The following is a 16,513-nucleotide window of genomic DNA, read 5'->3' as shown; positions in this document are numbered from 1 at the left end:
CAAGCCCGCATGCCATACTTTGTCAAAAGGCTGAGATATGTCTTAGAAAAGCAGCCGAACAATATCTTTTGGCATTTACGTCAGTGTTTATTTTGTTTACAAGTCTATGCACTTGTTCTATAGTCCCATGCTTATAGCGAAAGTCAAACTGATGTTCTGGAATAATTTTTCCTTTTTCTATTATATAGTTTAGCTTCTTTTTATATAACTTCTCGAAAACTTTCGAGATTATCGGTAATAAACTTATAGGTCGGTAGGAAGTCACATCTTCAGGTATTTTTCCTGGTTTAAGAATCATTAATATTTTAGCTACTTTCCAGGTACTAGGGAAGTAATTAATTCGTAGCATAGTATTAAATATACATGTTAATAGTTGTATACCCTTTTCTGATAGTTATTTTAAAATTTTACCAGTAATTAAGTCATAACCAGGAGCTTTTTAAATATTAATCTCTCTCATTATTGTTTGTTAATTCCTTGACCGTTAATTTCTCGTGCGGTAAGTCCATTTGAACATCTTTATGTAGCTGAGACTGGAAAGGTTTAAAAACATTAGGAATTGGGAATTTTCAAATAATGTTTGTCCGTAAAATGCGTTTCGGAAACCATCATAACGTCAATATTTTGTTCAGTTACGAACATTTTTAGTTCCCTGGCGTGTTGTTGGAGCCCATTGGCATTCCAGACGGCGATTTTGTAGCTAATGGTTTCAGGCATTAGGCAAATTTTCTGACTACGGTTGTGAGTAGACCAAGCATCGTACTCATTTGATCCATTAGTTTGGCCATCATGTTTTCTAATCGAGAAATGTTGCTCCTAGTTTCAGTAGGTTGTGATATGGTTTCTCGATTTTGTGCTGAACCATTTTCAACCATTTAGGCATAAATTATATCTGGTTGACTTGGTCTGGTGGGTAGACTGGTAGGTGTGGATTGTTTTTGTTGCTGTTGATGCCTTTTTTGTGGTTGGCATTTAATAATATTAGTTTCCAATTTGGTGATTTCATACACCGTCTTATTATTTTCATTAGGTTTTAAATCAATATAGAACATAGGCAGAGGTTTTTTGTCGTGCGATGTCGTATATTGTGAACATTTACGACCTCGTTGCCTTTTTCAGCTAGGGCTACCTTGATGGTGTTAAAGTCTGTCCCGTGATGTAATCCTTTTAACACGAATTTAAATGTTCTCTCAGATTTAGGCCTGAATGTATGGTATTGGGTGTTTCTTTCATCTAATTCTTTTACTAGAACTTGAAAGTGCTCCGCTTCGAACAATTGGATTTTTATTGTCTCATAGCTCACTGTTTTAATTGTGTAGTTCGTAGTAATGGTTTTCAATAGGTCATGGATGTGTTTTATTACTCCTACCCTATAGACTGTTATTGGTGGATGTTTGGGAACAACTTTTTCAGGGCTTGGTTGTATATTCTCTTCAATTTCTTCCGACAGGTTGCTAAAGCTGTTTTTGTCTCTATTGTTTTCTGTAACCAATAGTCACTAATTCTTGTTTGTTTCCTCGCGATTTCTTCTTCTAGGCTTCTCAATCGTTTTTTGTTAATGACTGTAGTCCATTCTGTTTGTGGAGTCTGCGTTATTGCTGATTGATCTAATCTTATATCATAGTGTGCAGGTGATTTGATTGAATCGCTATGGTTTGCCATTTTTATACTGTTAATTTTTTATTTTATTTACTTCCAAAGATAAAAAAAAATAAAATAAAACATTGTTTATTTCCCGCACTTCATTTTTCACTCGAGTATTATTGCTATACTATTATTATTGCATTAGTTTTTGACCAATAATACTATAAATGAATTTCAAAAGGACTGTTGTAAAATAAGGGAAAATATTTTTTAAACACTAATAAAAATGAAATGCAGTCTTTTTGTCTGGTCACGTAAACACGTATTCATTACACTTTAGGTCCACTGAGAGATGGATAGCCCCATCTATTATGCATTTTTAATACTTAATTAAATAACCGCAATAAAATACTGGGTTTCTTAAGGAAGGTATCTTCACACTACGAAGGTTGGAACATACCAGAACATACAAGAGTAAATATAACAATTTTAATAATGAATAATCGCCCTCGATCATAATGCTTAATACGCGTTTAATATGTGGTAAAATGGGTTTCATTAAAGTGATATTAATTAACAAAAACGACATGAGTTTTTGGGTGCTATATTAATATTTGTTGCTTAGGTTAATTGTCGCATATACTCGAATAACAAATATTTTAATTCAGCTAAGAAATTTATACGTACATGTAAGCCAATGAAATCAACTTGGTTTTAAATTAAATTGGATCCACTATTATATTGTTACAATAAATATGTAATGCCAATACAATTGAATAATGACGTTCATCGTTGACAATACGTTTGAATACGCACTGAATATGTACTAGGGCTAAGAATGTATTTCGAAAGATTTGCAAGGGGTTGTCTAATTTATACTATAACTATACTGGATGTTGTAATAATATGCATATAAAAGCTCAGAAAAGCTTCACCTTTAAATGATAAACTTTTTAAAAGATTGTATTTTCACTGGCAAAATATTTACTTGGGACCATGTGCACTTGCAAATATAAATCTCTACCGCTGAAGTAGGTGCGAATATACCAGAGATCATTAGTTCACGAGAAGGAAATGGCATTCACAACTGTCTAACTTTAGCAGCTTTCACTTCTCTAAGATAGTACTTTGAAGAAATAAAAATATTCAACAATTAAAATAAAGAATCCTCCTCGAGTTTGTTTTCCTGTATGGCTCTGAGCTTTAAACATAACTACATAAGTAATTCATATGCGCTGCGGAATTATATAGTAATTCAATGAAAATGAGTTAATAAATACAGAACACTTGAAAAACAAATACAGATACAACCCGCTGATTATAACGATTTGGATGTGTCAACTCAGTAGTGAACAAGTTCCTCAGATATTTCTATCTTGCAATTGATCCTTTAGATGATAGATACAAAAATTAATCCTAAAACAACACGTATTATCATCAATACAGTTGACAAGAAACAAATAAATCAGATATAATGTTATGGGAACTCAAAAAGAACAAGAGCAAAATGTGCATTTTAACGTAGCATTGAATTTTACCGAGTCACTACATATGTGTGTCTTCCTTACTGACAAATTCTGATCATTAAAATTAAGGTATGGCTAAGTTCAAGTAACTCATGATGAAGAATTCCTTTCCAATATCACTAAATACTCAGAGCCACCTTCCTAGACCTTATATTTTGATGCCATATTAATTAACACTTTGCTATACAATACACCACTCAACTACAGACGAGCAAATAATTTTGATTCTCTGGAAGTTGAGTCCTACTGCAATACTACCTTATAGTTACGATACTTCCGTATTCACGATACTTTATTGAATGACAGTCGAAATGCAAAGGTATCGGTATAAGTTATTATTCAAATATATCTATATTACTTCTTAGGGCTGTTGCGAATTACTTTTAAATCGTGTAGAGACGGAATTAATAACACCACTTTTGTCTTTGGAGTAAGAAAGAAAATAGTAATATACGCGTTTTAGGGTAAACTGATATGGATCGGTGAATGGACGTAAAATGAAATTAAACAGTGGTGTTTACATTATGTGACCGTTATTTATTGACAATATAAAAAAATGTAGAAAATACAAAATAGATAAAAGGATGGCAGCGGTGTTACCTGGAGACGAGGCTTGGGCAGTTGATGGTGGCATGTCTAAACCAAACGATGGTCGGTTACTGAACGATCGAAATACCCTTCAATAACATCCCAGATAAACGTCTCGGGATTGCTAGCTATTCGTTACCGTGTTCTAGTTGGCGCTGCTGGCACCCCGCCCGTGTTGAACATCTGAGATTATATTTTTGGGTAGTTTGTTGACAGTTATTCCTCGATGTAAAATTTAACATGCCTCAAGGTCGCTACAACGTTTTTTTAAATAGAGCCTTAAATTGACCAAAAATCCATCAAATTAACTCAAAGTCTTTATTATGTTATAACAATACTATAAGTATTTGAAATAATATTCTACCCATCTAAATGTTTGTGTAAAGTCATCTTTATGTTACCAAATATCAGTGTTTCACAAAATTAATAACACCGTAAAGTGATACAATAACGGACAATACCGAAACGATTAAAATCACCCTTTTGTTTGCTTAAAGACTTCGCAACTACTAATAATTAAAACTGTTTGTAATGTTGGTGGCACTGAAAAATTGTTTTATAGAGGCAAACACCGTGGATATCTTCACTATATAAGCATACAATCGAGATTTTAAAAAATGTAATTAGTAGGAATTACAAAATGATTAATGATATCATAGCCTTGATGCTAGTTACAATAGTAGATGTCTCATATAATTTTATTAGGTTAATTTCGAGCTGTAGCACCTTCTCGCTTAATTATTTTAGAAGGCATTTTTTTGTATTCCTAAAGAATATGTTAATGATTGAATGATTGAATAATTGAATGAGAATATATTGAATGATTTATTTTTTACAGTTATTTATGTTCTTTGATAGAATATAAATATATAAACAAACTACAGGAAAACATTTGTTAGTTGACAATAAATAAAATATATCAAAGCTACTATAGAATTCGTTTTAGTCGACGCACTTCACTGCTATCACTTACATTTAACTGATTAGCATGACATTGTACACCCTTTCAAAGTACTTAACAATATCACCTATTATTATGAATTACTTAAAATTATACGAATATACAAATATGAACAAGATAAATAGACAATCGGAAAAACATATACAAATGCGTAATCTATTTTGTTAATTCCTGCGTATTTCCACAAACGTTTTTTGACTGTCTTCCCTCAGAATATAGTTCTAGGGAGTATGCCTCTTTTAATCCTTCTGTCAAACTGTTTTTATCCTACTAATAAAGAAGCATTTAGAAAACATATCCCAAATCAAATTCAATGGCTGTTTCGAGGAGGAATTACATTAAAAGGGGCACAATTAATTTTCCTTTTATTTCAAAAGACTTACTATTTTCTGATCACGGAGCAAATACTATTATAGAATATAATTACAGCATGTTAATTTCAAAAGTCGTCTAAACTTTGGAGTACAGTTGGAGGGACAGACATTCTAATCATACAAAAAAGATCATAGCCAAAATGAAGGATTTTTGACAGGTTAAACTTGCTATTATGCCACTCCAAAATCGACTTGACTTAATCGAATGTGTCTTTTATAATATACTTAGCATCCTACTTTTATATAGATAAGATATTTTTGATGCCAGCTTCTTCAGGCAAGTTTTTTAGCATAAATGACTGTATCTAAATTTTAGTGGGAACAGTACCTTAAAAAGTAGTTCAAATCCATGCAAAATTGTATTAATCTTTATTCTAATCAATATTGATAAAAAAATTAAGTTCATGTCTAAATTAGCAACATTTCCGCGCTTGACTTTGATATGTCAATGTTAAATCTCCGGTGTAAGATATAGATGAATTTTTACTCTTGAAATAAACCGAAAAAAAACAAATCGACACTGTTCTACAAACGGACAACACAGTCTCAAACAACAGATACACTACTGCTAAACCAATCCAAGCAATCTTTTTTATTATTTATTAATATATTATTCTACAATTACTTGAAACTTTAACCCTTCCAATAAAACAGCCAATATACGTCATAGATGTCGAATATATTGCAAAATGCAAAAGTCAAAATGTTAGTTAAAAAGAGCCAGAATATTATCTGATACATCAGAACATGTATTAGAACCAAATCAGTCTGTGATATTCGATTTGTGTTAGCATTGGTCGACAGTTTTATTAATGCTCTAAGGTCAAGATTTTCTAAAGTATTAGTTATAATAATTAGAGTTACAAACCGGCAAACGTTGTAAACCAAAATAATAAATTAATGCAGCAACATTGCGACGTGCTGATGTCATACATCATGACGTGCATTGTCTGTTTTATTAGATAGTCTATAGGTAGGTACTTATCTAGGAAGACCTATTAGCTCTTACTTAGTCTCTAATAAAATAAAATTCAATAAAAATTAGTAGCATTTTTCAGTGTTTTACCATTTAGTGCACGCGTTTTGGTTTTTCTTGAGTTCAGCGTTATCCAAGAAATGCAGCAGTTCAATGTTAAAATGGAAGTAGAGGCTTTCCTTATATCTTGTTGCCATTATCTTAATTTCCTTTATAACAGTTAGAATCTGCTAACAGATCCGGTCTCAGTATAACTAATTGTAAATACAATAATACTTCTCACTATTTTTTAGAGACTTATATGGCTAGGTGAATAAAGCAAGGACGAAATAAAACTTGCGCTAAGTTGCCTGAAGTGACGCTTTGGCAGTCAATGGTCAGTACCCTTGATAAGTACCCTTCAATAATATCCAAGATCAACGTCTCGGGATTACCAGATCTTCCTATCGTTTACTGGACGTCGCTACGTGTTCAACATCTGGAATAATATTTTCTGGGCATTTTGTAGGCCGCTATTCTAAGATATAAACTTAGACATACCTCAAGGTCGGTACAATTTTATTCTGAATTATTTGTTTTATTTTAATATTAATTCTCGCGGAACATCCGCATAACTGAATTCCGTATGGCCATATGGGTTTCAGTATTTGCTTGTACAGCAGCAACCTATTATGTACGGAAAATTTCAAATTTTTCCAAATAACTTAATACATTTTTTCATCCCAAATAAATATTAATCCCAAGATACTTAGATTGTTAACAAATATTACAATGCCTCTAACTATGATTGGTTTTAACCTTTTTAACAGAAGTTTTTCAAATATTATGAATAAGATTTAATATCATATGGTGGTTTGTCCAGTTTGGGAATTATAACTTCAGCTATTGTCCAAACATACTTTTTCAGGCAGTCTTTAAACAAAATTATTGGAATTTCAACAACAAATCGAAAGTAATAATTTAATTATTGTCGTTTTAAAACAATTACATATCCAATTTCAATAACGGTCCATCTTATATAAAATCATCAATATTTTTATTTAGATTGTATCCTAAATAAAAATCAACAGAAAACAAAATGCTGTTTATAAAATAATTTTCTTTCTATTAATAAAAAATCCAAGTAGAAAATACTGTCTTGTATTATTATTATTTAGAATTTATCTTGCACTTATTAATTATTTAAATAATAGAAACAATAAGTTTAGCATCATACTTACGAGCATGACCTGTAATATTAGACACACTGAGCCATTCAACTTATAAAATACAGGAAAGTAGTAATGACTGGTCGAATTGAAATTACACCCACACATTCACATTTACACTACTATACTATTAAATTTTCCACCCACCATATAGACTCTAAAGTGAATTATTCAACTAAGTATCGTACATTCATTATATCCTAACAAATAATGTCATGTAATTTAACTAAAAACACTATTAAAAAGGTGATTTACTAAATTTTGACAATTTTAATTTCGATTCATGACAGAAGTCTAATAGTAAGCCGTATTTGTAAATATTAGACGAATTCTAACTTTTTGTTTTTATATATTTACATTTTATATTGGTAAACCCGAATTGTAACAGGTCAATTGAAAAGTCCCCGGCCTACCATAGTAAAACACATTTTTTTCGTAAAATTAGTTTTTTTTTATTCAACATAATTCCCTTGAAAGGTGAAATACACTGATCATAGCGACCCTCCAACTTATCGATACCATTTTTGTAGTACGATTTGTCCTTTGCTTCAAAATAAACCTCAGTTTCGGCGATCACATCTTCATTCAATGAAAATTTCTTCTCAGCGCAACAGGAAATAGTCGCTGCGGGCCAGATCTGGAGAATACGGTCGATGAGGAAGCAATTCGAAGCCCAATTCATGGATTTTTGCCATCGTTTTCACTGACTTATTACATGGTGCATTGTTTTGGTGAAGCAGCACTTTCTTTTTCTTCAAACGTAGCCATTTTTCGGCGATTTCGTCCTTCAAACGGCCCAATAACGCTATGTAATAGTTGCTGTCGATGGTCCTTCCTTTTCTGAGGTAGTAAATGAAAATTATTCCATGCGCATCCCAAAATACAGACGCCATAACCTTGCCAGCCGACTGTTATGTTTTCCCACGCTTTGGAGCGAGTTTATCGTGTGCAGTCCACTTGGATGACTGTCGATTGGACTTCGGATTGAAATGATGTAGCCATGTTTTATCCATTGTCACATATCGACGCAAAACTCGGATTTATTACGCTTGATGATCTTATTTATTAGCTCCGAATCATCAACTCGTCGTTATTTTTGGTCAAAAGTGAGCTCGCGAGGCACCCACTTTGCACAGAACTTTCTCATACCCAAATATTCGTGAATGATATTATATACACGTTCAGTTCATCTTTAGAGTGTCTGCTATTTCATTCAATTACAATTTACAGTCATTCAAAATCATTTTTTTGTCAAAATCAATCACCATGTTTTCGTCGGTAACAACCCCTTTTGGCCGTCCACTGCGTGCACCGTCTTCGGTGCTCATTTCATCACGTCTAAACTTAGCATACCAATCCTTGATGGTTGATTTTCCTGGGGCAGTGCCCAGAAACTCGGCATCAAGCCAAGTTTTTGCTTCAACTGTATTTTTTCCCTTCAAAAAGCAATATTTTATCAACAAGCGAAATTCCTTTTTATCCATTTTTTTTCACAATAAGAAAAGTTGCTTCACTCAAAATGCTATAATTCACAAACTAATGATCCGACAGCTGTCCAATTTATACATGCATCTTTTGAGGGTTAGGGCTAACTAAAAAACATATGGATTTAATTCTAGTAGCGCCATCTATGTGTCAGGCCGGGGACTTTTCAATTAACCTGTTAATCTGTGTTATTGTATTTTTACTTAATGTATTAAGAGTAGGGAGGTACAAATCCATTGTGCTTTGTCATTACATATATAGACCGATGTGAATCTTAGAAAAGTCATAGAATGCTATAATAACTATTAGATTCAAAATAAATTTTTGGGTTATATTGAGTGAGAAAGTACATGATCATAAAAAAGGAAAGCAAAGTACCAGCAATACGTGAGAGGGTCCCTAATGCACTGTGCCAAATGCAAAAGGTCTTTATACTCTTGAACTGTACAATTATAACCCAGGTCTATATAGATATTAGATGATATAGTCTATCCAAAGAAGTTTTGAACATACGCCATCTAAATTGGTGACGTCAAAATGTCGCAATGTTACCGTAACGGCTCTCAGTTTCGGTTCAGTTTATCTTTGACATCCAACAACATTCTAATCTATATAAAGTAATAAAAACAATGTTATTAAATGTAATTTATTTTAACACAATAGTAGATCAAATGCATGCAAAAAAGCAAAGGCTTCTTTAGGGAGAGAAAGTTCTCCCCTTCTTCAGGATGAATTAGTAGAAAAACCAAAGTGTTCTCGAGGGACTTAAAACTACAAATAAATTCAAAGTTATAATAGTTTGTGGGTTAGGGTTGTGCTTGATTTCATCTCAATATTAATTTAGGAATATGTATAATACACCATGAAAGTTTATAATCGTAACAGCTAACTGTTCAGCATTTTAACACCATTAAAGAGATTGAAAACACTTTATATGACTTAAAAAAAAGGTTGTTATATACTTGAAAGGACAATTATGGGATTGCGGAGTAAAAAGTCTATGTAAATCAGTTAACAAGCTTATATGAAAAGGAATTTTTCTCAAAAGCATTTTTTTTAATTGACTTGATATTTTAACTGGCATTCTTCGGATAAATTATCCGTAGAAATGTCTAGTGTTTTCAAGATAAATAAATTATTACGCTTGCAATAAAGAATTTTGGTCGAATTTTCTCCAAAATCTTATTATTATTAACACGTATTTGTTTTATAATATTTATAATTTTTTCCAGTTTAATTTTATACAACTAGTAATTTGTTCAATAACCTTTACGTAAAATACGATAAATAACTTAACGCGTAAAAAAAACAATAAATAAAATGACATTTAACAATTGCTATACAATTCGTATAAAACTATTTGGGTAAATATGTACGTTAGAATACAAAAAAAAACAGTTAAATGCCTGTCGAACAGCCACAACAATAAATAACTAATTTGACAAGCGCACATTACACCATTATGGTTATCATCGGTCGCATTCGCAGACGAATCAGCACCCGGTTATTGTGAAATAATTAATGTAATGTTCTATTAATTTTTTTGTCATAATTTATCGGAAACAACTGTTATCCTGTCGAAAGTGATTGAAAAGGCAATAACCCGTTGAAAATGTTCAACAAAATCTGTGACTACTAAATAGTTAAATATTATATCAGTTTTTGGTTTTAAAGTAAAAAACCGCGTAATGTAATTGTATAAAATATTAATGTAACCTTTTATCAGACGGACCTTCCTTAGTAACTGACCTTCTTATACCTGACTTTATAGCCCTTCCAAATAGGGATTGGATATTCCTATAAAACAACAATCACCCTACAATCACAAGGGCGGACTTTCAGAAATATAAAATAATAAATAAAGGCACCATTTGTTTAAATAAAAGCCTTTATTCGACAAAAATATTGGTTTATTCGTCCGACAGGCAAGACCAGACAATGTGTTAATGTCAATCTATATCCAAGGAGACTGTTCTGTTGTGCTTGTACGAATACACAGCAAAGAAGTGCGGAATAAACACATCAGTATGTATTTTTCAATCTCAGAATCATCTGAACATACATCCTCAGTAGTAACCTAATTCACTACAAAACTAAAGAATTGAAAGTTTCTATTTATTCAATACATCATTCAATTATCTTCCGAGTCAGATTAAGAAAGAACTATTTCAAAATTCTGCTTTAATAGTCATCATACCCTCTTTTAAGAGTTAGAGGTCGCTCAGCTGCCTCAACAGAACGAAAGAGTATTCGAAACATAAATATGTTATTGTTTTATTGTCGCGATATCTCTAGAGACTTCTGTGTATGGTCTTTCAGAACTGTTTGTTGATTTTTTTGACAATTGCCCATTATGAACGATCGAAGCGTTCAGTATCAACTCACTATTTGTCTTCAATAGTATTTTCTCCACCAAAGAACATCAAAGAAAGTTTAATAAAATCAATCATTTTAACAATAACAAGAGTTATTTCACTAAATCTACTGTAAAATAATAACTGAAATACTATAAAATTTTGACACGTATCGTTGCATCTATAGTTCTTCCGTAGCGTCTACAGTCCGATTAAAAAGTAAATTCTTCTCATAGATGGCATCGAATATACTACCAAATACAGTTTGTAAAAATTTTAACTTTTCTTTCTGGATTTCTAAATTCGTTTTAAACTCGGAGCGGCTTTTACCTTCCCATTTTACCCTAGTTCAAAAAAAACATAAAGCTGTCTGATGCATCGGGAAATGTACCCGAATCAACCTATAAAATTTGATTTTTATTGATACTGGTCCGCCCTGTTGTCAAATGTCCAATTTGACTGACGTCATAAATTTTGATGATATGCATTGGCTGTTTTATTGGATAGCCTATATGTATCAGACATAGATTCAAAATAAATTATAATAGTCCTATACCCGAGATAATTAAGTTATTTCATCATTAAAATTTTTCTAAATCGTTTTTGAGTTGTTAAAACTATATTAAATATCAGAACACAAGAACAACTTACAACACTATTATGTCTCATTTGTTTAGTAATAGAAGAAGTTTCAAGAAGAAGAGAAATAGATACCATGTAATATTACAGATAAAACTATAGATAGCTTGAAGCATGATTTAAAAGCTTGAAAAACAAATAATTTTGAACTGAAACGTGAAATATGAATTTGTGGCAAAATATGGATAATTTTTAATAATACTGAAAGTAAATCACAACAAATATATGTAAAAATTGTTCAACCAAAATAATCTACTACAAGTATTAGAGTATTACGTTACAAAAGTTCATCTAATTGTTTCTGCTAAAATGTAGTGAAACTATCGTAATACAATCATAATTATCGTAATAATAATGAACGAATATGATTTTTGAATAATCAACGACCATAATCAATCAAGTCAAGAAAAAGCTTCTTGGATAATCTAGATATACGACAAGATATTTTTTGTCTAGATAACTTACCGCCATGTGTTATAAATTAAAGTTTGACTTTAAAACTTTGAAATTGAAAATTGTTTACAATCCAAATAAATCACCCGTCTATGGTTTAATAGCACGACAATTGCTGCAATATCTACCAAGAAAGGGTTTTATAGAACTCACCAACTTCATAAATGCAGATTTTCAAACAAAACGTGTACCAGTTAACAAAATCAAAAATATCATCAAATGGAGTATAGCCCGTGTCATTGTTGCCGATAATAGTTAAGGTATTTGAAAAACTCCTATTGAAAAGAATAATACCGATTACAGAAAGAAAAACCGACACATTAGTTTAGGTTTATTAACAAACAAATAATTGATCAGGTAAGAATAACAAATGTCATTGGAAAAGCCTATAACGATAGAAAAAACAAAAAACTTTTGAAGAGGAAACTTACTCCATAATAAAAGAATATAAAAAAGGTGTACCACAAAGAAATATATTGGGGTTGATTCTTTACCTACTTTAGACATGTGATATTTCACAAATGATAAATATCACTATGGCTACATTTCTCACTGAAAATGCTATCCTTGCTGTCGAGTACAATAGTGAAAAAGCAATCGAAAATTGGACTCAAATATAGAAAATAATAATTAAGCAAACTAAATATGTTCATGTATAGATCACCTATCAAGATGCTCAAACGCCAATGACAATTAATAATACTATAATCCAGCACCTCCCTGGAAAGGACATGTTAAAAATAAAAGGAAAAATTGGAGTTGAAATATAGGAAAATGGTTAATTGGAAGAAAATCACAATTATCAGTACATAATAAATTACTATTACACAAGCAGATATTAAAACCTATATTGGCTTATGGAATTCAATTATGGGTTCCGTGAAAAAAAAATATAAATACAATTCAAGTTTTCCAGAACAAAGTCCCAAACTTAAGGAACAATAAGTGTAACCGCATATTGTAGAACTGATTACTTACACCGAAACATCCATTCCATGGAAGAAGTTCCATTCTTATCTTAATATCTTATGTAGTGTAGTGTAGTGAGGTACGTTTAACAGAAAATGCAAATTGTAAAAGCATGCCAGACGTTGATCGTAACACTTACTAACTCAACTACATAACACTGTTAGGTTCATTGCAAGTCGAAAAATAAGTTTAGAATTAAAGTATGAATTTTGATTTTAATTTTTGCACAGCGGAATTCATTTTTTATCAAAAAAATTAAGAACAAGTCAAGACAAAACTAAATTAAACTTATTGTTTCAGATTCACAACGAACACAATGAAAACAACATTGGCATCTCACCTTACGGGGCTCTTAGCATGCTGGCAGCTCTGACCGAAGGCGTCCAGGGGGATGCCGCCAAAGAAATAATTTATGCAGCCCATATTCCCAAAGATAAGCAAGTCGTACGGATCGGACTAAGAGATATACACAGACATTTAAAGGTATAAAATATAAATTTATATAATATATACAAATATATAATTTTAATGTGCAATAAAAAACCCAAATTGAATTTTAAAAGGATATAAAATAAACTGTTCAGCATCCAATCAATTGTATTTTTCTGTCATAATCGCACATTACATGCAGACTCTTCTGATTCGCTTGTCATATCTTGTACTTTAAATCCAAAACGAGTAATACTGTGTTGAGGCTCTATCTAAAATAAAAAAATTAAGCTGTTTTTCTACAATTCACGATTCAAGCAAATTATAGCCATAATATAGTCAGCAATACCCAGTTATAGTTTCATATGCTTATGCTTATCTGCACCTTTCTGATCCTATCAACTACATAGAATGAATTTGTAACTGATATTGATTCTTTCTTTTTTGTCATTTTAGCAGCAGATTATAAATCAAAAAGATCTCTCATTGTCTTCGGCACAGAAATATGTGATGATTTCATTCCAATTTCGTTTGATATCGTGTCTAAACCATTGTAATCTATATCTTAGTTATTGGTAAAAATGCGAAGTGTCAATGTAAACAACAACAATATCACTTAACTGTTAAATTCTATGGTTTTAACGTCCCTCTACATTAAATAACAGTTTTCCACTTAGTATCATTGAGTTATTGAGTGACAATACCTTGAGGAGGAGGGAACTTTGAATTCTGGAGGTACCTTTACATCTGGGAATTCCACCTAAACTTTCGATCGAAAAGGAGACCGGGATAATTGGCTTCTGACCATGAAATTTGGGGGTTCTCGATTTTAAGACACGAAATGCTCAGTGCATAACGCTTCCTGAGGAATAAGATGGTCTGGCTTTTCTGTGGCTTGACCTGCAGCAACCTCCCGAGTTGTCTCTGAAGTCTACCTTAAATATGCGGTGCTACTCTCCTGCTAACTACTAACTGTGGGCTTTCGAAACCCGAGGCCTGCTTGTTCGGAATCTTGCTGATCATTTGCGTGAGTATTTCAGACGTAACTAGGTGGTCTAGAAGATAACTTGGAGGCATTTAAGAGTGAACGGAGTTGACCTTCATGATGATTTCATTTTCAGCGACATTTATATTTGAAACAGAAAGGAGGCGTTCCATATGGGCCTACAATGCGCGATTCAAGCAAGTTGTAGTCGTCAGCAATGCCCAATTATAGTTTCATGTGCTTTTATCTGCACCCTTTTGATCTTACTAGCTATATAGGGTGGATTTGTGACTAATGTTGATTCCTTCTTTTTTGTCATTTTAGCAGCAGATTATAAATCAAAAAAGATCTCTCATTGTACAATTTTTAGTCACTGAACTTTGTTATCTTAACAACATTAAAATATTTACTCAGCTAGAGCACGTTTTCCATATGTTTTCATTAAAATACGATTTAAAATGCAACTTTCAGCAGTACTGCTTTGTATCTTATTAACTAATAATATATAGTGCGTTATTGCTATTTGTCCTATAACCGAATAAAGCATACTAAAATGGACGCTAAATAATAATTGTATTGAGGCAAATTGAATGCTCTATTGCGTTTTTATTTTTTACAAGACGCTACGAATTCATTTCAATATACTATATTATGTAAACAATTTATTTAAAACTCATTTTTGATTATTTCAGAGCTATTTTATCCCCCAAGAGGGGTTTCTGGCCGGACTAACGTTGAACCTTAACAATGTCACACTCCGTAGCGACTATGCGGATATTTTACGATTTTATGGATTTGATTATGAATCGTTTAATAACGCCTTATATCCGGGACCATCAACAACACCAGTTCCAACTGAGGGTAATGTTTAATTAAAAACTATATTACAAAATTACTTCTTGTGTTTTGTTTTATTGTACATAAATTCCTTTATAATATATTATTCGAAAAACAGATCCATTCAGTGCGTTTGTGTATAATGAAAAATGTATTTATTTCGCAACAAAATTAATGAATAAATATTGTAATCAAAATATTTTCTCTGACTACTACTTCAAGATCCATTCCACCCCAAACACAACAATTTTTGAATTTAATTTCGAAAAAATTAAGAGGCCACTTTTCAAATTATGAATGGTGTAACATCCGACAAATAAGAAGCAGAATAACTTTGTCGTGTAATGACTCATATTATAATAATTTTACTCCCTATTAAACAAACACCACTCAATTGTGCCCAATATCAATATTTCCATCTATTTCATTATTCCATTATATACGAATTTTCAACTTTTTTTTGCTAATGTTAAGTCCAATAGCGACAATTATGGCGGACATAACATAATATTTTTTCTTAATGGAGTTGTCATAGAATATCCATGTTTTCAAAATATTCTATAAGCCCACTTAAAAACACCTTTGCTTTTTTGCCTTCAGCGACTGCTAGATCAAAAATTGCGTTTCAACATTCAAGCAAGGCAACCATTTTCTTGATTCTTAATATTTGTCGTCCTTTGATTAATTCCCAGAAATTTCAACTTGAGTCTCCAAACTCCCCTTCGATTTCTGTTAAACGGTATCATCATCAATCCACACTTTTTCTTCAATTAAAGCATAGATACAAACATATTCAGCATGGTATTTTTTTATTAGTTACATCTTATTAGATATGCTTATTATAATCTTAATTTACAAATTAATTTATTACTAATGTTCTGTTGTACTTATATTAATACACAAACAAACCGAGTATAGGATTAATAAAAACTGATTTACTTAAGTTAATGTTAAGAATACATTTATAATAGTTTAATTTATAAGAATAACAGGTTCGTGTGGTTTGGTTCGCTCACTCTTCTGATTTCCTGCGTGTTGTCCAGTAGCTGTTAATCGTAGAACTTTGTTTTGTATGCATTGGATTACTAGTTGGTTTGATGTTTTAATGCAACCCCATATTAGCACCCCATAGGCCAAAATTGATT

At 31.8% G+C, this 16,513-nt stretch overlaps 1 protein-coding gene across 3 annotated transcripts in view; it reads left to right on the top strand.

Moving 5' to 3' along the window:
• Window positions 1-16,513, top strand: part of Spn85F (Serpin 85F) — a 41,280-nt gene that overhangs the window by 15,420 nt on the left and 9,347 nt on the right. For all 3 annotated transcript variants that reach the window (XR_013004895.1, XM_076398659.1, XM_076398658.1), the window contains exons 2-3: window positions 13,418-13,600; window positions 15,224-15,392. Coding sequence is in view for 2 of the 3 variants with exons in the window: in XM_076398659.1 (XP_076254774.1) it covers window positions 13,418-13,600; window positions 15,224-15,392 (352 nt within the window). In the remaining variant the exon portion in view is untranslated. The remainder of the gene's footprint in view (window positions 1-13,417; window positions 13,601-15,223; window positions 15,393-16,513) is intronic.

The sequence above is a fragment of the Rhynchophorus ferrugineus genome, unplaced genomic scaffold (assembly GCF_030347505.1).
Source record: "Rhynchophorus ferrugineus isolate W39M unplaced genomic scaffold, kcgeb_rfMv2 rfM3, whole genome shotgun sequence".
Classification (NCBI taxonomy): Eukaryota; Metazoa; Arthropoda; class Insecta; order Coleoptera; family Curculionidae; genus Rhynchophorus; species Rhynchophorus ferrugineus.
Note: the sequence above shows the minus strand (reverse complement) of the source record. Positions and strands in the feature narration are given on the sequence as shown.